Raw genomic sequence first — 25,232 nt, 5'->3', positions numbered from 1 at the left:
AATAGGAAGTCAGGCTCTGTCCAGGAACTCCATACACTGGGGAGAGGACTAATGGCATGGCCACAAAAAGAAAGACTTAAAGACTGTTTCCTTCATCAAATGATTTAGCCGGGTTATGCCCCAGGATTTATAAAAGAATACATACACTCTGCCCACCAACGGCGGTGGGACACACCACTCCCAATATGTAGGACGAGCAGCTCTGCTTGGGCCTGAATTTGAACTCTGAGCAACTCCTAGCAGTGCTTTATCTAGCATTTTGCTTATTTTAAAGTTGAGCAGAGCATTTTGGGAATTAGTAGAATGAATTTTATGTTCACTAAAAAGGAAAAAAAGTTGAGCTGAGTTTTCCTTTTGCTGTGTAAGTAAGTTTGCCTCTGGCCAAGCAACTGCTCACCAGAGCCCCCTTAGTAAGATCGTTTTCTGCACCAACAGTGTGAAGGTGGCCTCACTGACCACCGGGCTGGAGGGATTAGAGTTTTGGAATGCCCTTGACTCTGCTTACCTTTTTCTCTGTTGTTCCCTGCATCCCTTTCCCCCTGTAAAGCCTTTAGGCCTCACATGGGGGTGCCACCTTCTTGCTGCAGAAACCAGCTAGCAGTGCCTGATGGTGTTGAGAAGCCCCTGGAAGGTTCACTGTAAAGACAGAGTGGAGAGCCCCACCTGGGGCCTGGGCGGCAGGGGTCACAAACCTCCCCCGCTGTCTGAGGTGGGGCAGGAGGGACCTTCTGAGGTGAGGTGTCCTGAGGGCAAGGATAAAACTTGTCAAAGAGTCTCCTCATCTGCCCCCCCCCCCCATATGGAGAATTGTCTGTGCCGTGGCCTGATTGTTAGAAGTGTATAATCAGTCTGTTGTGCAATCAGTCTGTTACGCTGTTAGTTGTTGTACAATTGGTTGAACTTTCCTCCAAGCTCTGGGGTGCTCTCCACGTGTGAGCGTCTCATCAAACAACACACGTATGTCCTGATAGGATGCTGATGACATTGTGTCAGGGACCTGTGGAGAGGCTTTTGGTTAACGATGATTGCTCCTTTCCCTCATCAATTTAAACACTCTTTTGAATCAACATTTAAGTAGTGCAGTAAAAAACCACCCCTCTGTTTCCCTGGCTTGTCTGACCTGCCAGCTTGCCGGAAGAGTACCTGAATTGCGTTCTGGCAGAAGCCAGCTGTCTTTTTGGCACTTTCACCGCCTCTGCGGTCACATTAGTATGGAAGCCACCTGTGGGTCGGGCGACTGGACTCTCTGGGAAAGGGAGGCAGCGGAGAATTCAAGAGCTGTCGGTGGAGGGAAACGGACCTGGTTCGGAGTCTAACTCTGTCCCTTACTTAGCCGATGACCTAGGACAAAATACTGGACTTTGCCTGTGCCTCAATTTCTTCATATATACATTGGAAATGCTTCGAATTGCTAAGAATGGTGCCCCCTCGGCTTGTTTTGAGGGTTGAGGGCCTGCCCGCAGCGCTGAGTGTGGTAGCAGACCAGCCACTTCAGAAGTGTTGGCTTTTATTTTTACAGGATTTTCTTGGCAAAAAATAAAGGGAGGTGGGGGCTGCCGGGAGGGAGGACGTTCTGGAAGCTGAGATGGGCCCAGCAGAGCTGTGAGCAGGGCGGGGCTCTGCGTCCAGCAGAGGTCGGGGGGTGTGGGGAGGCGGCAGCTCATCAGCCTCCTGACTTTGGAGAGTCTCTTGGTTTCTCTCGACCTCAGCCATGTCACCTCTGTAAAAACAGGCTTGATTTCCATGTCTGGGTCCAAACTGAGAGGCGGCCCCTCCTGGCCCCGCTCAGCCATGCAGATGCGTTCCCAGTGTTCTCGGGGCAGAGTGCGCCCGGCCCCTGCCCCGGGGGAGGGGGGTGTGCAGCAGGTGCGTGAGCTGAGAGCCGCCCTTGGAATGAAAGTGCCTGGCGACACTGGTCCTACGGTAGTCTGCTCAGCAAACCCTTCCATTCTGAATCTTCTCGGCAGGTGTAACATTTCTCTCTGGCACCAAGAAAAGGCAAAACAGAATCTAAGCCCTGTTTGTGTGAAGAAACAACTTTCCCAAGCATCAGTTTCTCGTTGGCACTAGATTGTGACTTTGTAACTTTTCCGCACAATCCTCTGTGATGGTAATTAGATGGGCTTAGACTAGTAAGAAGCAAGTGGTGCTAAAGCGAAGGTGGGTAGCTCGTGAGTCAGTCTGCGGGGAGCCGACTGTGGAGGAGAACATGGTGGGGAGCAGACGTTTTCCCCTGAGTCGTCCAGTTTGTATATAAGTACTCATGCGGACTGTGTTCTGATTGTGCGAGGTGTTCTAACACGGCGTGGTGCAGAAAAGAAAATTCGGAACAGCAGAGGCCTGAGATGGGGTCCAGCATGGTGGTCTTTTGGCGATCATGTCAGCTTCCTGGGTCTCGGTTTCCTCAAGTGTAAAATGGGGCTAACTGGATCGCCTTCCCCGGTTTTTCTCAGTGTTAACTGAGGCAGGCCTGGTGTCTAAGACTGTGCCTGGCACGTGAGGACTCAGCTAAAAAACGTTAGCTGTCATCCTTGCCATCACGAACGTTGTGACCGAGTAGAATGTCTGGAAAATTTCGGAAGCCTGGAGTACGTAAGGACGTGAAAAGCCCGAGTTGGAAGTTTCACTCTGCCTTGTGACTTCTCCATAGCGTGTTTTCATGTCTCTCTCTCTCTTTTTTTTTTTCTTAACAGGAATGAATTCTTCCAAAACCAAGCTAGAACTCCAGAAGCATCTGACGACATTAAGTAATCAGGAGCAAGCAACTATTTTTGAGGAGGTTCAGGTAGGGTACGAGTTTCTAATTGCTAGACTTAAAGCAGAGCTAAGCAACTTAGCGGTGAGACGATCCCAGCTCGGATGAAGTGGACCTGGTTCCTCCTGGTTTAGGCTCACTAGCCCCGGGCAGGGGCCAGGTCAGACGCAGACTCCCACCGGGTCTTGGTTTTCACGGTGAATGTGACTAACCCGGAGAAGTCCTGCCTTAAAGAATATTTCAGGATGAGAGAAAGGAAATTGCTGAGTGGAAAGAGCCCGCCACCCAGGAGAAAGACGACGTGGACTTTGGTCCCCGAGCATTCCCCTGCTCCCCAGGAAACCTCTGCCAGCCCCTTCCTGCTTGTGGTTCCAGCCCCAAAGTGTGGGAGTGGGCAGAGGCAGCATTTCGTACATGAGCTTGGTCACTCACTGTTCCTCCCTTCGTCCTCAGTGTTGGAAAGGAATGGAGATGATGTTACCTACTTAGAACTATGTATCAAGTCTAAATATAAAAACAAAATACAAAACCAGAGCCAAGCTCGTCACTGTTCTGGAAACTCGCTCTTGTCCTCGCACGCAGAGGCCACGTAGCTTGGGAAATGACGCTGCGTGTGCCGGCATGCCTGGACTGTGTTCATTATGAGTCTTTAGTGAGCTCATTGCAGATTTCATGTCCACTTTGGCTCAGGGGCATCTTCTGCAGTTTCCTGGCACTTTTGTAGGGAGGAGAGTGCATCAGGACAAAGAATATCTTTTTTTTTTTTTTTTTTTTTTTTTTTTTTTTTTTTTTGCGGGGTGGGGAGCAGCAGGGGTCCTGCAAAGGAGTCATCAGCCCAGTCTAGAAGGCAGACACTCTGGATGGCGAGTTCTCTCAGCCTCCTCACTGGCACGGGGCTGTACACACAGGCCCCTGGCCTGTTTTCTGGTGGGAGTGACACATGTTCGGAGAAGGAAAGCAATGGAAGGTTTTTCAGTTTCATAAGTGGCTTAGATTGTAGTTTTTACAGTTTCCAATTGCCTTTAAATTTTCTTGTTTTCTTCTGAATAGACTTGAGACAGGCTACTTTGTTTTTTTTTAAAGGATCTTTAGAGTTCTGAGTATACAGTACTCAGAAAACCTTAGTGCGATTTGTACTTGGGATTCATAAATGGACGGGCAGTTTGCTTCTGACTCTAAATGCATTTACGGCGGAGGCCGGGCCTTTTCCCTGGATGCCGGTCCGCTTGCTGGTCAAGTGTTAGCAAGCCACTTTGGGGAACAGCATTGCAGCAAGCTCAGGAGATGCACATTCCTCCCCTAACGTGTATTTCATTTTTTATTCAGACAGCACTGTGTAGCCATCCCAAAACAGTGCGATGACTCAGCGTAGGCAGTAAGTGTTCTTCGGCATTGAGAAATTCCTAACGGATGTGATTCTGAGATTCCCTTTGACCCGTTTAAGTTTTTAGACAGCCAGTGCATTATGGACAAGAGACTTCAGAGAAAAGTGATGACACAGGGTTTTTTTTTTCCTGTTATTTTTAAACGCACGCGGTCCATATCTTGGGGCCCCTATGTGTTGTTCTAGAAGGTTCTGTAACTCTATTGGCTTGAAGACCAAAGGGAAGTGGCACTGGGCGTGAAAAGCCAGCGCTTACTTGTCCTCCATCATTGCAAGTGCGGCTCCTCCTTGTGTGATACAATTTGACATGGATGTCTTCTTCTAATGGCATGGGGGTTTCGTTGAATTCTTTTCAATGGCCATTCTTGGTTTTGTTTTGGTTTTGGGTTTTTTTTGGTGGTGTTGTTAGAGGAATTTTTTTAAAAAAGAGAATTTATGAGGGAGAAACAGGCTTCCCACGGAGCAGTGAGCCCAACAAGGGACTTGATCCCAGGAGCCTGGGATCATCACCTAAGCCGAAGGCAGATGCTTAACGACTGAGCCACCCATGCACCCCCATTCTTGGTTCTTATAAAACATTTTATAAACCAAGTTTCTTCTAGGTAGGAGCGCCTGCTAATGTGTTTGCAATTCATACTTTTCAAACAGATCATAGAAAAGTGGCTTTGCAGTGTCAGGAGCCCTTTTGTAAACAGGAAGGTTAATACGTTCCTTTGTACAGTTTTCCTGGAGGGTGATTTATTTCTGAAGAGTTCGCCAAGGGCAGACCTTCATAAGACAAATGTAATTATAGTTGAAATGAATGGTACATGATTACTTAGTTAAAGAATACATAATCAGTGTTTTTGTAAATAAATGCTTAATGCAGAGAAACAAGGGCAGACCACACAGGACACAAAGAGTGGAAATCCGTGGTGGCCCTGCACGTGTCGTAGGAGGTTGTTGCTGCTGCATGCGAGCTGACTTCGAGCACGCTGAGAGAACTTGGTGCCTGATGAGCCTGGGGGCCTGTGAACCCTTCTTTCGGGGGACTCGTGACCCTTCACAGCCGTTGTTTAATTGATGACCTTCTGAAACGCACCGTCTTCAGGCACATCTCACTGTGCAGTCACCCATGGCATCTGGTGGTTGGTCCCCTGCAGTGCTTTCCAGCCCAAGTAGGGCTAGGAAAGGAGACGCCTCACAAGTCCAGCTCTGTCCTGCTGAATGAGGGTATTTCAGGGAATGGCTGAACCGACACTGAGTAGATAAAACAAGTCGATTCATACTCAGTGGAGGGTCAGTAATGGATTAAAGAACATGATTTTTCACAAGTTTTAAGGATTAATAGAGGAGCTCCCCCTCCCCGACTTTGTGAAGAATATCAACTTTGTTGGATTTTCCATGGCTTTAAAATTATTTACGCTGAGATTTGATTATAACTTTGTAAGAAGGTGTCAGAAAGCAGTGTCCAAGTGAGCATTGCCATTTTGGGTAGCACCTGCCGAAGTCCGCAGACTCTCAGCGTTCTGGTATTCATCAGTCAGCGTTGGGAATTCAGTGTTCGGTCCCTCTGATGTCCAACTCATAGGCCTTCTCGTAGAAATAAGGTCAAGAAGCATGCATCAGAATTGGCTTTGTTACTTTTAACAGGCGATCAGTTGTTTTGTATTTGTTTAAAAGAAATCTAGTAGGAGAAAAGCACACAGATCAGTGGTGTGTGTATTTCAGTGAATTTTTATAAGACGAATACGAAGATTAAGAAATAGAGCATTTCCAGCTCCTCAGAATCGCCCCTCCCTCCCATCCCCCTCCCCCACTGGTATTACCCCCGGGGACCAACTGTCCTGACTTCTGACACTGCAGGATTGATTTTTTTTTTTTTATAAAGATTTTATTTATTTGACAGACTGAGATCACAAGTACGCAGAGAGGCAGGCAGAGAGAGAGAGAGGGATAAACAGGCTCCCCGCTGAGCAGAGAGCTTGATATGGGGCTCGATCCCAGGACCCTGGGATCATGACCTGAGCCAAAGGCAGAGGCTTTAACCTGCTGAGCCACCCAGGTGCCCCAGCAGGATTGATTTTTTACAAGCAAGTTCATTTTTAACTGCAAAGCGATGCTGTCCAACTGGATTCCCCATCATTTTCCTCAGACTCGTCTCTCTGACTAATGAGTGTTTGTAAAACCAAATCACCTGTACGAAAGGGTGAGTTGCCTCGTAGAGGGTGGTGAGACACCTTGCCAATCATTTGAACTCAATAGAAGAGTAGCCCCAATCACCTTTTAGTTATTTTAAGGAAGGGTTTATTTTTTGACATTGTAGGACATCGTGGATACGGATTTCTGAACTTGGTGACTTTCCTCTGTTCACGACCTTGTGATAGATATCTTCCTCTGCTTCAGTTTCCAGTGCCTGTGACAGTACGTGGTGCTCATTCGTCTCACTTTCCGTCCATCTGAACAACTCCTTTCTTGTATATTTTGAGGAGAAGAAAATGTCTCCTCTTATTCCTGCATTTGTAGCCTTTTTTGAGACTTTGAAATAAGCAAGTGCACAGTTTCTCCCAGAAAAATACACATTTTCCTGTGAGAACAGCCCCAAATATTTAATTGTTATGGAAGAAGGAATGGTTTTTAACTCTTGGGTGTCTGCTCAGAGGCCTCCCCTAATTCCCATGTGTTCCTCTTTCATAGACTTCAAAAAAAAATAGACTTTATTTTTTTACAGCTGTTTTAGTTTTGTAGAAAAAGTGGGTAGAAAATAGAGTCCCCATATGACCGCCCACACCCCACCCTTACCCTTAGGCCGCTTTTCCCTATGATTAAATCCTGTCTTAGTGTGGAACATTTGTTACTACTGGTTAGCCCATTTTGATACATTATTAGTAATTGAAGTCCATAGTTGACATTAGGGTTAGCTTTTACTGTTGTACATTCTGTGGGTTCTAACAAATGCATAGTGGCATGTACCCACCATTACAGGATCAAACAGAATTGTTTTTCATTACCCTAAAACTCCTCTCTGCTCCATCAGTTAATTCCTCCCCCTCCAGCAAACCCCAGGCCCCTGCTCATCTGTTGCTGTCTCCATAGTTTTGCCTTTTCCAGAATGTCGTACAGTTGGAATCATACAGCGTGCAGGGAGGGGATTGGCTTTCACTTAACAACATGCATTTAACGTTCCTCCATGTCTTTTCATGGCATGATAGTTCTTTTTATTTTAATGCTGAATAATAATCTATTTTTTAAAAGATTTTATTTATTCATTTGAGAGAGACGGTGCAAGCAGGGAGAGGAGCAGAGGCAGAGGGAGAAGCAGACTCCATCCCTGCTGTGCAGGGAGCCCAACACGGGGCTCCATCCCAGGACCCCGGGGTCATCACCTGAGCCCTAGGCAGGTAGATGCTGAACAGCCTGGGCCACCCAGGTGCCCCTAATATTCCATTTTATGGACGTGTCACAATTTGTTTATTCACTGTTGTAGGACATCTGGGTTGCTTGTAAGTCTTGGCAGTTATAAATAAAGCTGCTATAAACATTTGTGTGTTGGTTTTAGTATGGACGTAAATTTTCCACTCCTTTGGGTAAATTTGAAGCAGTGCGATTTGCTGGATCGCATGGTGTTGTAAGAAGCTGTCAAACTGGCCCCCACAGAGGCTGGTCATTGTGCAGTCCCACCAGCAGCGAACCAGCGTCCGTTTTGCCTCCTGGGCGTGTAGATTCGCAGTGTGTGTGTCTCACCCCTTGGAGGTGCTTGGTGCGAAGTTGGGACTGTGGTGCATGATGATCCCTCTCCTTTCTTGAAGATCTAATGGGCACTTTCTTTGGAAAAATGCACTTGTTACATAAAACATGCAAAACTTAGTAACATCAAGATTGAGAGCATCTGTTCTAGGATATTCAGTCCTGAAATCTGAAATTTAAAGAACAGGAAGTCCTCAGTGAAAACAACCTGTTCTGATCATTTACTATCTTTTCCTTGAGTCATAGGAACAACTTATCATTTCAAATGATCTTTTTTTAAAGAGCAGGAATACCAGAAGGTCTGGGTTAGTGTCACCTTTGCTTCCAAAACCTGCGACACGCAGGGTGAAATCATGGTTTCTAGGTTAGCTCAGGGAGGAGGTTTCCAGGGGTGGCCTTGATCCAGACTGGATGTCTGTAAAGTTGACTCATTTATTACCACCTTTGTTCTGAAGGGTAGGCTGCAGGTTTGGGATGGGGGTGGGGAGCAGGAAAATGGAAATCATCTTTATGAAAAACACATATTTTCAAGGCGCCTGGGTGGCTCAGTTGGTTAAGTGTCTGCCTTCAACTCAGGTCATGATCCCCGGGTCCTAGGGCTCACACGTTACCCGCTGACTAGCAGGCTCTCTGCTCAGCATGGAGTCTGCTTCTCCTTCCTCCTCTCTTCCCCCTGCTCGTGTTCTCTCTCTCTCTCTCTCTCTCTCTCTCTCGCTTACTCTCTCAAACAAAATCTTCAAAAACCCATATTTTCAAGGTTTATAGACTAGAAACTTTGTATGTCTTCAGAATAACTTCTCTTCATTTTTCCGAGAAAATGATATATTAAATTACATGGTCTTCTAAAAATGAACCCTGATGTTTTAGATCCAAACAATTTGGGACCTTGGAATTTATTTGGTGCATAATCTTTGTCTGGACAGATGAGGAAGCTAAGATTGCAATGACTCGCCTTTGGTCACACTCACAGGCAGTATCCAGGACCTATGTATCCTGATTTCTGGTTCAGTGTGCTTTGCCACTCCCTGTCTGAAAAATAAAAGATGTAGGGAGAATTTCCTTTAAAAAGAAGGGAAAAAGAAAAGTGACTTGGTGCTATGAAATATTGCGTGCAAGCTTATGCCTTGCGGGGCTTGCAGAAAGTGCTTCATGCTGACCAGCACATTGGCTGTGTGGGACCATGACCCTGTTTTTCATCTCTTTGGCCAGCCATAGCGTCTCTTTGCAGGGACCCTAACACCAATGCATCCTTTCCAGTTCCCTAGCCCGAAAAGTTTATACACTTGTAGCTAGCCACTGTGGCTCTTGACCTCTGGATGTTTACACTGATTTTATTCTTTTCTTGTTTTCAAGACAACTTATTTATTAAATATTTGTTCTTCTGATGTGAAATATTTATTTTAGGTATAGGGACATCAGAGGTCAAAAGCTAATTCTGGCTCACGGGGCTCCATTGTCCAGTTTCAAGACTGGTGTCCCTGTCTAGCTAGGATCATTGGTGCCCCCTAGTGAGGTGACTGGGTAAAAGCACCCATTATAATGGGCGGATGGAAGCTGTTAGCATTTTCAAAGGCAAGGTTTAGCAGTTTTGTTGACAACTAAAAATAAATGTAATGTATTCTTTTTCTTTTTTTTTTTTTTAAGAAATCGAGACCAAGAAGTGAACAGCGAGAGAATGAATTGATTATTTCTTTCCTAAGATGTTTATACGAAGAGAAACAAAAAGGTCACATCCATATTGGGGAGATAAAGCAGGTATGGGATTTTTTTCCTCTTTTTTAAATTTTACCAGGACACTGTGTAAAATGGAATCTTGAGGATTTTCTCAAGTTCCGAAACTCTTTTTCTCCCTATGCTTTATTTTTACTTATTGCACACGTAGGAGAAATTTGGAAATATTTAGACAGTGTTTGGAGGCAGTGAGGGAAGTTGGCCTCAGCACCCTGGGGGTGGGGGCGGGGCAGGCTCTCCCAGCATGAGGGTGGGTGTAGAGCTTTGAGAATGAAGAGTAGATACTCCTGCAATGAGCTACTTGACCTGCAGGGAGCCGGTCTTGGTCATTTCCCTTCTCTCCCTGGGAAAATGGTAATGACCTTGCCTCACTGCCTTCAGAATTCCTAAGGAGCCTGGAGGTTCCCTGGAATGTCAGTACTACGAGGATGTAAGGTAGCTCCCCTGACCCACCAGGGGCAGCATTAGAGAGCCTGGCTTACATGCTGGCCACATATCGAAACGGCGTTAATTCCTCCGTTCTGCGTGGTAGAGGTCCAGATCATCTTGCCTTCCTCTTCTGGCCACAAGAATTGGTCAGCTTTTCTGTCTCGGGGTGCTGTGTCCAAAGCTGGAGCTCGATGCAGGTCTGTTCTTTGAAGAGCTCCAAGTCTGGGATCCCATGCATGTGGTGTCGTGGATTATGTTCTTATGTCCTTTAGACTCTGTGTAAGTCAACTCACAATAACCAGTGGAACTTCAGTGTGCATTTTGTAATTAAGTTCCTTGTAGGTCAGAAAATCTAGGGAAATATCACTGAAAGATGTTAAAATCCTTAATTTTCCAAAAGTATATATATTTTTTTTTTTAAGATTTTATTTTTTATTATTGGACATAGAGCGTGAGCGGGAGAGGGCAGAGGGAGAAGAAAGTTCCCTGCTAAGCAGGGAACCCAACATGGCACTCGATCCCAGCACCCTGGGATCATGACCTGAGCCAAAGCCAGTCACTTAACTAACTGAGCCACCCAGGCACCCCAGTCTTTTTTTTTTTTTTTTTTTTTTGAGAGAGATTGAGAGAAAGAGAGATTGAGAGAGGGAGAGATTGGAAAAGTGGGGAAGGGGCAGAGGGAGAGAGAGAACCTTAAGCAGGCTCCACACACAGCACAGAGCCTGACATGGGGCTCCATCTCACAACTATGAGATCCTGACCTGAGCCAAAACCAGGAGTTGGGCGCTTAACCAACTGAGCCTCCAGGTGCCCATGTTGTCTTTTTATAAAATGCCTAACTGCCGTTTTCTATAGGGTCTTTAATGCTCAGTGGTGTGCCCCCTCCCTGTAAACACCTCTGCTTTTCTGGTCACCTAACCATGATGCAGTTTTATTCTCCCCAGATTTCTACCTTCCAGTTGACTCTGGCAGTCAGGTACCTTTCCTGAGCTCACAGCGCTCAGGTACAGTGTCTGACGTTGCTTTTCATCTCCTTGGCCAGCCATAGTGTCTCTTTGCAGGGACCCTAACACCAATGCATCGTGTGTGTGTGTCTGGCCTATGTCGGTTCCCATTCCTCCCCATCCCAGGACAGTGTGGGGGTTTTGTGCTCTCCTGTTCACTTGGGTGGGCCACCCAGCCCTCCTGACAGTGAATTCTCTGCTGCTTTTCAACTTCTTACTTTTCTTGTTTCCACTCCTTTTGTTTTTTTTTTTTCCCTCTTGTGCCATTAATGGTTTTTTCCTGTTGTAATTTTCTTCCCTAACTTTTCCCAACAGGAAATTGACAATTTTGAAATGATTTATAACTGCTAGAGGGGAATAAAGCATTTATGCTGGATGGAAAGTTTTGACTTAAGTACAAACTGATATTTAGGGAACAGAGAAGTATCTTTATGATTTAGGCATAGTTGAGCCCAGTGAAGTATATTTAATTTTTTTTTCTACTTGAAAACATGAGAGAATTTAATGTCATAGCGTCCAAGCCTCACAAAGCAGAGTTTCCAGTGCTTTCTCTAGAGGTTTCTAAACCTTTAGTTACCAAGCAGGCTCATGTCTGTGATTGTAAAGAAGTTTCTCCGATCCCCAGTTGTGGTTGGGGCTCCCCCAGAATGGATGCCCACTTGAGCTCTGAGGATCGGGCTTTTCAGAGCAGCTGCTGCTTTTCGATGGGTCAGATGACGCTTTGAGATTCACCAGTCAATTCCTGCTCTCCTTTTCTGCTCCCAAATAGTTTAACTACATGAATGTCAATTCCATTCTTGTTGCACCTGAACATTCCCATAGCAAGTTACGACTTGACCTAGAGAGGAGTAGGACCATGACCTTGGCAGTGAACTTCTGTGGCCCTCCGGCCTTCAAGTGTTCAGAAGACGCTGAGCACAGACTCAGCGCTGCACTGCTCCGAGCCAGTGGTGATGCTTTCTGTGCTTTCCACAGACTAAAATAGCAGCGTTGGCTAGCTGTCAGAGGAGCCATTTTTATAAAATAGAAAAACTAAAGGACGTTTTGTTCTTATGAGAAATGAAGAATCGCTTTGGGCAAAGACCTCTAAAGTAATAAAGTTAGAAAAGTGTCACATTTTAGTGAGTGGACATATTGTTTCTACTTGTCTGGATAGAGCTGGTGCAAAAAATTAAGAATATTGACTCAGCTGCCACTTACTGAATATTTGCCACGTACCAGAGTTTGAATTTTTTGCACGAGCGATTCCAGTTTTTCTACAACTTTTTTGAGGCAGGTGATTAATACTGTTGTTTTACAGTGGGGATGTGGGGAGGAGGCAAGCAGCACGTGCAGGAATGGCAGCCCATGTCGCAGGTCCGAGGGCATATCTTTTTTTTTTTTTTAAAGAGTTTATTTATTTATTTGGCAGACAGATCACAAGTAGGCAGAGAGGCAGGCAGAGAGAGAGGGAAGCATGCTCCCTGCCAAGCAGAGAGCCCGATGTGGGGCTCGATCCCAGGACCCTGGGACCATGACTTGAGCTGAAGGCCGAGGCTTTAACCCACTGAGCCTCCTAGGCACCCCCCGAGTGCAATATCTTAATCATTGTGGTTTTTAGGAGCTTACCTAACAAAATCTAATGTTATATAACCTCTCACTGAATTGCCTGGACCCGTTTTCCAGTAGAGGAGTTTTTTTCTGACATTTTATTTTGAAAAATTTTCAATCATAGAAAAGTTGGAGGAAACACACAGTGAGCATTCGTATACCCACTATCCAGATTATACCATTTGTAGTGTTCTGCAATATTTGCTTTCCCATATATCCGCCCATCTCTTATTTCACCTTTTTTTGGGATGACTTGTAAGTTTCGGATACCGGCACCCTTTATTCCTACACACTTCAACAAGATACAATTAGCTGTAGTTCACAGTTGGTTTTGGAGATTTGCATCCTGTAAGTTTCACAGATACAGAGGGTCCTAACTGTTGTTTTGAGATCTTCATACATTTGGGTGGCCCAGACCCCATCAAGACAGAGAACGTCCTCTTTCACCCCGGAGTGTACCCCCATACCTCTGCTGGTCCTCACCACCCCTCCCGCACGCAACCACAGTTTTGATTCTTTATACCATAGATTAATCTTGCCTGTTCTAGAACTTCTGCAGACGGAATCAGAGAGTCTGTACTCGTTCAGCTCTGGCTTCTTTCACTTAGCCTGTTCGTGTCCTTGTCCATGCTGTTGCGTGGATGAGTTGTTTGTTCCATTTTGTTCCATGGGCCGGCCCCATAATTTCTCCCATCGTCCTTGGGGTGGACACCTCGGCTACTTAACGGTGCTCGTGGTTACAAATAAGGCTGCTGGTGGGTGCACTGTGATGCCATGGGATGGTTGGTTCTGACCGAGAACGTCCATGTAGCCGCAGAATTGAAAACTTGGCTCCAGACTCCCATGCACAGAGAGTTCCCCTGTCCGTCGTGGCCTGGGCAGTGTGATGACTGTGGTGCAAATCGCTCTGGCTCCCCAAATTGGAAACTTATTAAAGAACCAGCATCATCTTTGAAGGAGAAATGTCTAGATGCTTATTTTAAAATAAACAAGGAATATACTTTCTAAACATGAATTATTTTCTAATTATATTAGAATTATAGACCTGGAGAAGCATCTTGTTAGGTGGGAGAGGAGAGCGGAGGGAGCTTTGAACTCAGTGTACATTCTTATGGCCTGGTTTCCAAAAAAAAAATGCAGTTTTTCTTGTATATACTTTCTGCTGTGTACTACTGGTCTTCTAGCTAGTGTTTTCTTTATATATCCAAACAGTCTGTTCAAAATGCTTCTACTTTATGGAAACTTGTGTGGGGCTTGAAAGCAAGCCCACGACTTCTTAACTTTGTGGGAGAACTGGCAGTGGGCGAGTCCCATGCAGGCCCCCAAGGGCCCTGTGTGGTCCCAGTGGCGATGGGCAAGGCACCTGCCCCGTGGTGCCTGCTGTGGCTGGCACTTAGTCGGTGTCTGCTGTGTAAGTCTGTTGCTCTGGGCACGTATTTCCCACGGGCCTGCCTGGTGATCATTGCTCACTCACTCCTCCTTCAGCAGGCAAGTGCGAAGTGTCCAGAGCGGGCTCAGTATACTCTGTGAAAACACAAAGATAAATGACGGTCTCCCTCGAAGGAATTTCTAAGCAGGTTGTCATTCTCTTAATGCACGTTCTAGTTCTCACAGAAATAAAACTCTGATGACCGCATGAAGCCAAAGATAGATCTTATCAGGGCTTTTTCTTTCTCTTTTTTGCCTTGAAAAATGTGTGACATTCATTTATGAATTAAGATTTCATCATTTCAAAGAAGACATGATATCTTTAACTATCAAATAGCTGAATAAAATAAATGCATAGTCACGTAGGAATCAGGGGAAGACAAAAGACCATGTATACCCCCCAAGTGGACAGAAATGGAAAAATCTGACCAGCATGTAGAGGTGAACTGTGACTATGAATTAGTACCATTTAGGGGAGAAAAACTTGACAGTATCTGGTCCATGTGAAGACACACAGACCTGGTGACCCGGCAAGGCCATCTCTAATTATTTGCCTGCAAAAACTTTCACACGTGCGCTAAGGAGCTATGCTTGGGAGAGCTTAGCACAGTCGCCTTTGTAAAAGCACAAAGGAATCCGTATTTAAGCACAGGAACATAAATTACATAGTCGTACAGTGAACTACTGCACTCTGATTAAAGTGAGTGAATCAAAGAACATTTGTCAACATAGACGAATCTCAAAAACTACATTGAAAGACACAAGGTAGTTATGGGAGGGTATTACAGGGTGATCGGTTCATTTAACGTTTCAACTACATGTAGACCATCATGTGTTTTACGGATACATACACATATGTGAAGGTACATAGTACGAGTTGACAAACACCGCATTCAGGAGCCGGTCTGTTTGTGCGGCTGGAAAATGGAGAGTGGTTCCAGGAGGCGTCAAAGAAGTCTGCACCGTGTTTGGTTAAGCATGGGCAATAGTAGCTAAGAGATGCTTCTCCGCAGCTCCCCAGCTCTGTGGCCCTGGACAGGTCTTCACCTGCCGTCCCTCAGCTCCTCCACCTGCAGACTGAGGACACGGGAGCTTTCCTCACGGGCTGCTTCTGAGCTTCAGATGAACCCACACACATTAAAGCCCCGAGAACATACCTGGAGCTCAATAGACTTCAGCGATCGGGACTCTTAGCTGCTGTCCGGGGCTCCTTGCTGCTCTCAACTCGTGCATGGGCGCTTGGCCAGAGCTGGGGGCCGGGGGTGCAGATGCATGTGTTGTCTTGGTCAGTGAGGGGGGCAGGCGTGGTTGCAGGGAATGGGGTGACGGAAGCCTTCGGTGGGGGAGAGGCAGAAGTGGAGAAGACAGAGCTCCACAGAAAGCGACGAAGGGATCGGCTTAGGGTTATGGAGTGGATTCTTCAGTTGATTAATTTAATCTGTTCCCACCTCTGAAATTCCCCCAAATGCAAGTTATCCTGTGCTTGGTGGAGCTAACGCTATCCACCTTGGGCAGCAGCAGCTTTGCTCGGAGCCTTCACGGTAAAGCACCTGTTTCCTCTCGCAACAAGGCGTTCGGATCAGGTCCTGAGGCGGGTCTGAATTGACAGAGGAAGGACCTAAGGCGAGGAGAGAGGAAGTAATTTGTCCAGGGCCAGTGAGTGAGTGACACGACTCTAATGCCGACCATAGAGCCCGAGCTCTCGAGCTTGGTTAACGGAGTGGTTTCCAAGCACATTTCCTTGTTTTGTTTGGAGCGGTCCAAGCAATACTTTGAGGCAAACTGTTTCCTGGACTTGCAGCCGTGCCTTCGAGGAGCAGGTGAGAGGAGGTCCCAGGGCCAGAGTAGTGGCCTGGGGTCAAAAAGATGCATCCTAGAGATCATAACTTTGAGAAGGAAGGAAGGAACCAGCAAGCCGTGAGTGACTGACTTAACTTTTCATTGTTTCACTTTTTAGACCTCCCAGATCGCAGCAGAGAACATTGGAAGTGAGTTACCTCTGAGTGCCACTCGATTTAGGCTAGATATGCTGAAAAACAAAGCGAAGAGATCTCTAACAGAGTCTTTAGAAAGTATTTTATCCCGGGTAAGTAGCATAATTTCTCCTAATCTAAGTTAAAATCACTTTTTAAGAGAACATAAGATCCAGTTCTTTGCCTTTAAAAAAAAATATTTCCTTTGAAGAAATCTCTGCGCTCACCATGGGGCTCACCCTCACGACCCTGAGAGCAGGAGTCACGTGCTCTCCCAGTGGGGCCGGCAGGGTGCCCTCATTTCTTTGCTTCTGTGCCGTCAGTGTCTGTCATAAAGTACAGAAGCTTAAAAACCTTTTTAATGTCTTTTCTGTCTTAGAGCAAGGTTACCCACACTTGAGTTTTTAACTTGGCTTAGGTTAAAAGAAATTCTCTTACATAGCCCGGTATTTTTGTTTCCCAAAAGGATGTTACCCATTGGCCAGTCTCTGTGAAGAGCACGGATTAGCTGTAGTAAAGCGTGGGTCCCCTTGTCCCTAAGTGCCACCAAGCACAGCTTCAAAAGCCATTCACCGTTGGCCATGGCTGGCACGTGTCTAGGCCTCTCTGCAGCGGCGCTTAGGTCAAGTTCTTCCCACCTCCTGTTTTTATAAAGAAAGTTTTGGAGACACGGCTATATGCATTCATTTGCCTGTATTCTTAGTTTGCTTTTGTGCAGAGCCGAGTACTATGGGCCACAGACAGTATGGGCCCCAGAGCCTGGGAGATTTAGTATCTGGCCCTTCAAGGGCATGTTTGCAGACTGCATTCTGCAGGAAGAGCAAAGGCAACATAGGTTTCCTTAGGAAACCGATCTGGGAGCTCCCTAAGGAATTTCGTGCCCTGTGCTCCCCACCCCAGCGGGTAGAGATGACCTTTGATGGCACGCCTAAGAAATCAGAGCTTGATTTTCTTTGAAAGTTTCACATCTTTCTGGAGCTTGAAATATCTTACAGGGTTTGTTTGTTTTTATTGTTGTTGCTTTTTTTTTTTAAATTTCATGATATACTCGATTTGAACCATGCTTAATTTTGTTCTAGTTGAATTTTATTTCGTTTGAAGGTGTTTCTCAGAATTTTGCAACATCCTTAGAGATAATTGGCAACTGTCCATGTACAAAACCAGGTGGGCGCCTGTGAGAGCTCCTGAGCGGATGGAGCGTTGCCTGAGTGTCCTGTCGCTGGCGGGCGGTGACAGCTTGGGACTCTGGAGAGAGGTGTTGAGCCTGTCTGCTTTAGCACTTGCTTTTCTTCAGAGACAGATTGTCTCTTCTTCCTGCCCGTCATCCCTGCCAAATGACTCATCTGCATCTTGTTTAGGAATATTTAGATGGTTGCGCTATTAAAAAAAACAAAACAAACAAACAAACAGAAATGTTGATTATCTTTTTTTTTAAGGATTTTATTTATTTGAGAAAGAGAGAGAGAGTGAGAAAGAACATGAGAGAGGAGAACGTCAGAGGGAGCAGACTCCCCGTGGAGCTGGGAGCCGGATGTGGGACTCGATCCCGGGATTCTGGGATCATGACCTGAGCCGAGAGCAGTGTCTTAACCCACTGAGCCACCCAGGCACCCAGACATGTTGATTATCTTAATGCACATATGTGCTCCGCAGCTTTTCTCAGTAGATGCGTTTTTCCCGAGACTGTTTAAATAGACCAAGCTGCTTCTAGCTGACACCTTTGCAGCAGCCTAAGGGATCCTAACTTGACTGCTTTCCTTTCTGTAGGGTAGCAAAGCCAGAGGCCTCCAGGAACCCTCCGCCATTCTGGATCTGGACAGCTCCACGTCTAGCACTTTAAGGAACACGAGCAAAGTAAGCACATTTCCCTTTCTGTGACCCCTGAAGAAGTCAGCAGATGGGTTGTGCTCATCTCCTACCTGCACAGCCTACAAAAGGACCCCAGGAAGCCCCACATCATTGGTCATGACAAGTTTGGTACCTGAGAATCCTCGGCGCAGGGGGAGGGTCTTGCAGTTCTGTGACTGAAAAGTCTCATGTCACGAAGCAGTGGCCCTTCCATAAACAAAGAAGCGCGGTCACAGTTTGAGATCCCTGAGAGCCTGGGAGGTCGTTTATCACAAAGCAGCCAATGGGCTTCTTAGCCAGTACAAAAAATAATTGAAATTAGGAAAACCTCCAAAGTGGGTTTGTGAATTGCATGAAGTTTGCAGCTTGAATACTTTAACCCTTCGGCTGGCTCTACGGTTGTGATTAAATATTACTGATCTTATGAATCAGACAACTAAGCTTCACCCCTTGGGTCTCTCCCCAAGCACAGCTTCATGGTAACGAGCAAGCCAGCGGTTTCTTCGGTAACAAACCTGTGTCCGTGTCCTTGTTTCTTGCTTTCTAGACATTTAAGCAGCCTCAACTTTTTTTAACCACCAGGAAATGAGTTTGGGGTTTGTGCTGGGTGGGGGGAGGGGCAGCTTTCCTGCTGCTACCAAAGCCACTTCAGATGCACCAGAGACGGAGGCTGTGGGGAGCTGTCTCCTGACCACACAGCTCCGAAGTTCTCCTGAGTTTCCTCCTGGGCATGTGGCTTCCAAAGCGCTTAGACCATGGTCAACAGTGAGAAACTCATTTAACACTGTGACATGATTACACACACACACACACACACACACACACACACACATGCACACTCGCGTCCAGAATTAAAATCGCCCCAAACAGTATTTACTGTAAACAGCCTATGACACACAGTGTTCTCTTTGGTTCTTTTTAATTTTAAAAATGTTTGTGGTGGACCAACAAGATGGTTCCTACCACCTACAGTCGACTCCTTGAGACACACTGCCTTGGAAGGGGCTGTTCTCAGGCCTACTGTTAATGGGGTTCCAGCAAAAATCCAGCCTCTGGCTCAGGAGGCCAGGGGCAGGGCATAGGAGCTGGAATGCTGCATTTTTGGCACGCCCCAGGGTGGCGTGGGTGCTCCGGGTTTGTGGACTGTCTCCGGGGTGGGGGGGCAAGGCTCTAGATACCAGTCCTCTGAAAAGGATTTTCTGTGTTAAAATCTAGTGGGATGGAGCGTCATCTGACCCCTGTCCACCATATACTGGTTCTACTGTACAGCTTACTTCACATTTGGAAACAGTTTATGGTTTAATAGATGGATGGGACAAAGCCTCTGTCCTCAGGAGCTCACGTGGGAAGTGACACTCCAATGGCAGCAGCATCAGAGTATGGAAGGAGCCCTGAGAGTTAGACTAAGAGGTGGCGGGAACATAGCCATCCCAGGAGCAAGGGGAAGGGTGGTTATTTTGGATCAGTGGAACCAGAGAAAGCATGGGAATGGGGGCAATGGTGCTTTTGAATTAAATTGTAAAGGCTAGGCATTGCACCCGTGGGAGTGGACAGGGAAGAGGCTTTCTTTGCAAATAAAGATACTGTGAAGAAGTTCGTGTCACTCAAGTGACTTTTCCAGGAAGTCTTACCGCTTATTTTGTATTCTTCTCCGAAGCACAGATCTAGGAAAAGACACGAAGCTTGAATTTGTATAATCTTAAGAGAAGTGCAACTTTCAGGGGCGCCTGGGTGGCTCAGTGGATTGAGCCGCTGCCTTCGGCTCAGGTCATGATCTCAGGGTCCTGGGATCGAGCCCCGCATTGGGTTCTCTGCTCCGCAGCGAGCCTGCTTCCTCCTCTCTCTCTGCCTGCCTCTCTACCTACTTGTGATCTCTCTCTCTGTCAAATAAATAAATAAAATCTTTAAAAAAAAAAAAAAAGAAGTGCAACTTTCAGAAGCCACCTGCTTGTATTGTGTGTGGGAGTATCTTTTTTTTTAAATTTTGTTTATTTATATTTCAGAAAGATCACAAGTAGGCAGAGAGGCAGGCAGAGAGAGAGGGGGAAACAGGCTCCCCACCGGGCAGAGAGCCTGACTTGGGGCTCGATCCCAGCACCCTGAGATCATGACCTGAGCCGAAGGCAGAGGCTTTTCCACTGAAGCCACCCAGGCACCCCTTTATGTGTACTTCTTTACACATCTTTACTTTTTTTTTTATCCTGAGATTGAGAAACTGTTGTAAAAATAAGCTATTTTACATAATTGGATCTCTGCCAGTAAATTGATCATCTAATTGTTGAGGAACATCCAAGTGGCCCTTTTAGGTGTAAGATTAAGGATTAACTCCTTCATATAATTTGGAAGGAAGTTAGTAACAGTTGTGATGAACAGGTTTGCATAATGGAGATGTTTGCTGTGATGTACACAATTTTAAATCCTTAAAGGATCTTTGGAACTACAGAGTCTTGAAGAATGAAAAATTTCAGCTATGTTTAAAGGTAATTAATATTTTGTAGTATGTTGGGAATTAAATTTTCCTAATTCCTACAAAATTAAATGTATATAATCTCTCCCTTCAATAAACATATTTCTAAAAATTAAAATCCTTAATACATACCTGAAAGGCATTCAACCATATAGCAAATGAACAGATAGAATTTAGATTCTTCAGTCCGTCATTAGATGCATTCATTTCATTTTACTCTTTCCACGTTGATTTACTTATCCCCTCTAGCAGGTTCATCGGGGCAAGCCAATGCACCTTCCCCCTGCCCCCTATTTTATGGTCTTTTATTGGAGAAGAATATATTGGCGACCAACCATGTCTTGGGCACAGTGCTAATAAGCATAGAATTGTCCGAGTACTAGTTCATCTCTTCGAAAAAGTGTACATCTCGAAAGACTGTGGTATTATTGTCATGCTTCTCAACGAATGTTGGGATTACCCCTCAGTAGCTTCATTGAGTACCTGATACAGTAATTTATGTTTGTATAACATTTTACAGTGCACTTTCACTTGGATTACTTTGCCTAATTCTTGAAGCCCGTGAGAAAAGCTTTCTCTTTTCCCTTTTACAGATGAGAAAATTGGGGTACAGAAAGAAGTTAAATGATTAGCCCTGAGTTCTGGCAAGAAGTGCCTAAAGGGAGACTCTTCATATTTTAAGAATAATATAGGATATAGTTTTTATCCTCAGGATCACCAAGTTAAATTTCAACATTAGATCAGAGTCAGCCTTAAGATGTATGAACGCACTTGCAGAGCCTAAGAAAGTCTTGATTGGTGTGAGCGGTGCAGACAAGTTCTGCGGGTTCAAAGCACCGTAGGGCTTTTACAGGGAGAAGGGGGTGTGCACGGCTACACCTACAACAGCTCCGTCCTCCCCCTGGGCTGTGATCAGGTTTCCCCCTCTGGCCAGCAGCCCAGCGTTTGGTCCCCGCTAAACAGGCACTTACTGGGCCTTCGTGTCCTTGGATTGTCGGTGGCCTCTAGATGGCATTATGATCAGATGTGCTTACGTATCAGAATGTTTTCCTGCCCCTGGGAGGAGACTCCTGGGATATGCCTGACCTGCTATCCCTCTGCTGCCAGGAGCCGTCTGGGTGTGAGAGAGAGGCCTTGCCCACCCCCGAGAACTCCTTCAGGCTCCTTGGCTCCTCGGAGGACCTGTCCAGTGACCCAGAGAGCCACCCCGCAGAAGACCCCGCCCCTTTGTCACCCCGGCAGAGCTTCCGAAGGCGCGCCAACACCCTGAGCCACTTGCCCGTGGAGTGCCAGGAGCCTCCGGAACCAGCTCAGGGGTCTCCGGGGGTCTCCCAAAGGAAACTTCTGAGGTACCACTCCGTGAGCACAGAGACGCCTCGGGACCGGAAGTAAGATTTGTTTAAAAATGCGACTTTGTTGTATACATAGCTGGGGCACATCCGTAAGCCACCGGGTATGGGCAGCCCAGGTATCGTGGGGTGACAGACTTGAGTCAGGGTCTACTCAGGGCTTACAAGCTAACACTCGAAGGTGAGTTCTCCTCCTGTAGGAACTCTGTTGACATAAGAGGCTTGTTACTTGTCCAGGAGCCGGTACAAGCATCAGGAGGAAGCAGGTGGGGAGTGGCCCTCAAAGGGGTTAGAAATCCTGCGGACAGTGTGCGAGGTGGGCGTGCTGGAACCTAGCTGCTGACTTTGGGGCCAGGTGGCAGAGGGGCGAGCTGGTGAGTCCTCCTTGGCAGACCCGAGACCCTTCTCTGCTGGGACGGACATGCAGCATCCTGTCCCCAGCGGAGTGCGAGCGGCGACCTGGCTGCCTCTGCTGCCTGTGTGGCCCGGGGTCCCGGGACTGGCTTGGTCCTGAGCTGTTGTGACCCAGGCAGATCTGCTCCTCTGGGTAACCAAACCGGCATGGATGCTGCCTGAAATTTCCTGCAGTGTGAGAATTCTGGAGTCTGCTACCTCGATTTACTTATTTTAATAATTTGGCTCGAATGAGCAGTTGGAATTTCCTGGTTGTAGAGATGGGTAATCCGCAGGGGAGCAGAAGATCTGGCTATTTCTGGGGTCCCTTGGCAATTAACTGGACCCTAAGCAGTCATGGAGTTACCCTTAAAAATAACTTCAAAAATCTTTTAAAATCCCTCAGTGTATAAATATATGGGCCACGCCTGTGTAGAGTTGCTGTCTTCCTAGGACTGACATGTGTCAGTGGGGGTCGTGCACGGATCACACAGAGTCTGGACGGAGGTGTTGGCCAGGTTTTGAGTGAAGAAATGAAACCACCTGAAGGACGTAGCAGAGCCTCTCTGCTGGTTTCCAGTCAGCCATGGAAAATAATTATGATGGTTTTAAAGAGTTCGGCTGCATAACTGTGATCCCAAGGCAGGACGCATGCCGAGAGCTAGTGTTTAATATATGGCCTCTCAGAGACAACAGTGTAAGGCGTTATGGGGTTCTTGCCGTGTTCTTCAAACCCTGCATACCCATGCTGCTTTTCCACCTCTCTGCCATGTCCTCAGCCCTCTGTTTCTAGCGTTTTCTGTGATCGTGGACGCACTCCTGTCTAGAGATTCCCAGTTCTCTTGCTCGGCCGCAGTTTCACACAAGCGGAGGTGGTAGGAAAGGGGGATCCCTGACAGTACATTTCCCTTCTCGCCAAGAGTGCAGTTTCCTAATGGACCTTGCTGGACAGGGGAGGGTGGGCAGGGTGGAAAGATGCCCATCTCCCCCCGCCCCCCAGCATACCTGTTTTGCTCTTTGCTTCCTTATGAACTCTTTCCTCATTTCTGCACAAGAAATGAAACCTTGAGTTCAAGGCAGGTTTTTGAAGAAAATTTTTTCTTTAAAGAAAAATGTATTTTAAGAACTATGGGTCTTGTTTTGCTTTCCTTTGCTTTTGGTTTAAGTAAAAAACAAAAAGAAATTGCTGCCGGTTTCTAAAAAGGGAAGGGAGGAAAAAGCACTATTGGGTGCGTACACATGTGAGAAATGGTCAAGAATCACTTTCCACCCTACTCTTTTTTTTTTTTTTTAAACTGAAAACTACCTTTGCCCATGAAACAGTGGATACGGAAGAGAAGTGAAGAGCCGTCCTCTGACCCCTGACAGCTGCTGTTGAAATAAGCGGATGGCAGCCTAGCCTGCTCTGGCCTGTTTCCTCTGCGTCCCCAGTCTGCGTCCCCCCTCGGGGGCCCCCTTGGCTCCCTTCCTCTCCCCGCTAATCGCCCTGCCTTCTCTCTAATTGCTATTTAGTGTGAATCATCCAGCTGTGGGCGAGTCTAAAAGTTGCTCAGGTCAGCCTTCCGCTCCTGCTCCTCCGCCTCGTCTTAACCCCTCCGCCTCCTCGCCCAATTTTTTTAAGTACCTAAAACATAGCTCAAGCGGAGAACCAAGTGGGAATGCCGTGCCGAAGAGGTGAGCACACTCACGCGGCAAGTTCAGTGTCGTTTGTCTTCCCGGGAAGTTTGCACAGAGGATGTGCTGCATGGCGGAAGAGAACCCAGGGCCACCACTTGTGGGTGTGGGTGTGTGTGTGTGTGTGTGTGTGTGTGTACTTGTCTGATTTTGGTTTTACTATTTTCAGTCTATCATCTGAACTGACTTGATTTACTATTAATTTTACTATCGAATAATCACTTTTGCCAGGTCTTCATGTCAAGCCATTTCATACATACTTATTTTCACATATCTCTGCCCATTGTACGCACGTGCGTACACACACACACGCACACACAGTTTAATAAGAACTGTGTTTGATCTTATACACTGTGATTTGTGCCAAATCAGAAATGTCCTCATGAATTTAGGAAAATTATTTTTTTCCAGTTTGAAAGGAAAAGTCATTTTGGAAGATGGACTGATTTTTTTGTTAGGTTTTTATTTTTTTCTGGTGAGAATGCTTAACAGGAGATCTACACCCTTAACACACTGTTAAAGTGCATAGCACAGTCTTGCTAACTATGGGCACAGTGTCGCACAGCCAATGTCTGGAGCTTGTTATGTTGCACGACTGAATGGACTGATGTTTTTGAATTAGTTCATTGACTCCATTCATTTAAAATAGAATTTTATTGACAATGCAGAAGTTAAATCTCATTTATAAACTTTTTAATTTCTGACTTGGTTTAATTTTCTTAGAATAAGAACTAAAGTGTTTATTTTAAAGCTTATATTTTATACTTTTTGTGTTTGTATTTCTTTATCCTAAACTCTCTTCTCAAACTCTCAGCATCTCCTACCGTAATGCCCTGCGGAAAAAACTTCATTCTTCTTCCTCTGTGCCAAATTTTCTAAAATTTCTGGCTCCTGTAGATGAAAATAACACCTCTGACTTTATGAACACGAAAAGGTAGGGTTTAATTTAGATATATCAAGCCTGAGTAGAAGTGTTGAATTGTTGATTTATACAGGGAATTTTCAGCTATTTCTTTTGACACTCAAAAAATCATTTTAGCTAAATTGATTCATATCTTCTTTCTTATACTTCCCTATTGCATGTAGGCCTTTTGTTCTGCAGGTTTGACTAGGAGTAGTTTATTAATGTGTTTTCAGAAGATTCAAGAAAGTCTTAAGCAGTTCTTTAAGTGATAATAGTGTTTCTGGAGAGTGAGCATATGGTTCTGGTAAATTAGTCAGGATGTCTGACCTGTAAGCCAAGGTGATCCATAGTTGTGGGTGTGTACGCGGGTGTAAGTTTCACGGGCTTTCCCAAGTCCCGCGAATAGGAAGAAGAATCACTAATTAGACTATATTTATGATACGTGTTGATAAATATACTTTGTTTTGTAGTTTAAAAAATATGGATGTTAAAATAGTTGTCATCAAGCAAGTGGCTGTGTAATTATTGCCTTGAAGGTTCTGTGTAATCTAACTTTTTTCATTTTTGCGGCCATCTG

General features: G+C 45.9%; 1 protein-coding gene across 5 annotated transcripts in view; it reads left to right on the top strand.

The window, feature by feature from the left end:
* Window positions 1–25,232, top strand: part of TBC1D1 (TBC1 domain family member 1) — a 231,156-nt gene that overhangs the window by 122,059 nt on the left and 83,865 nt on the right. For 3 of the 5 annotated variants that reach the window (XM_045993559.1, XM_045993585.1, XM_045993594.1), the window contains 7 exons: window positions 2,694–2,785; window positions 9,510–9,620; window positions 16,005–16,133; window positions 17,788–17,874; window positions 21,443–21,723; window positions 23,590–23,751; window positions 24,566–24,685. In XM_045993559.1, coding sequence (XP_045849515.1) covers window positions 2,694–2,785; window positions 9,510–9,620; window positions 16,005–16,133; window positions 17,788–17,874; window positions 21,443–21,723; window positions 23,590–23,751; window positions 24,566–24,685 — 982 coding nt within the window. The remainder of the gene's footprint in view (window positions 1–2,693; window positions 2,786–9,509; window positions 9,621–16,004; window positions 16,134–17,787; window positions 17,875–21,442; window positions 21,724–23,589; window positions 23,752–24,565; window positions 24,686–25,232) is intronic. The other 2 variants (XM_045993568.1, XM_045993576.1) reach the window with 2 other exon arrangements.

Source organism: Meles meles, chromosome 2, assembly GCF_922984935.1.
Source record: "Meles meles chromosome 2, mMelMel3.1 paternal haplotype, whole genome shotgun sequence".
In the NCBI taxonomy this organism is placed as follows: domain Eukaryota; kingdom Metazoa; phylum Chordata; class Mammalia; order Carnivora; family Mustelidae; genus Meles; species Meles meles.
The sequence above is the reverse complement of the archived record's forward strand: the minus strand, read 5'-3'. Positions and strand labels throughout refer to the sequence as shown.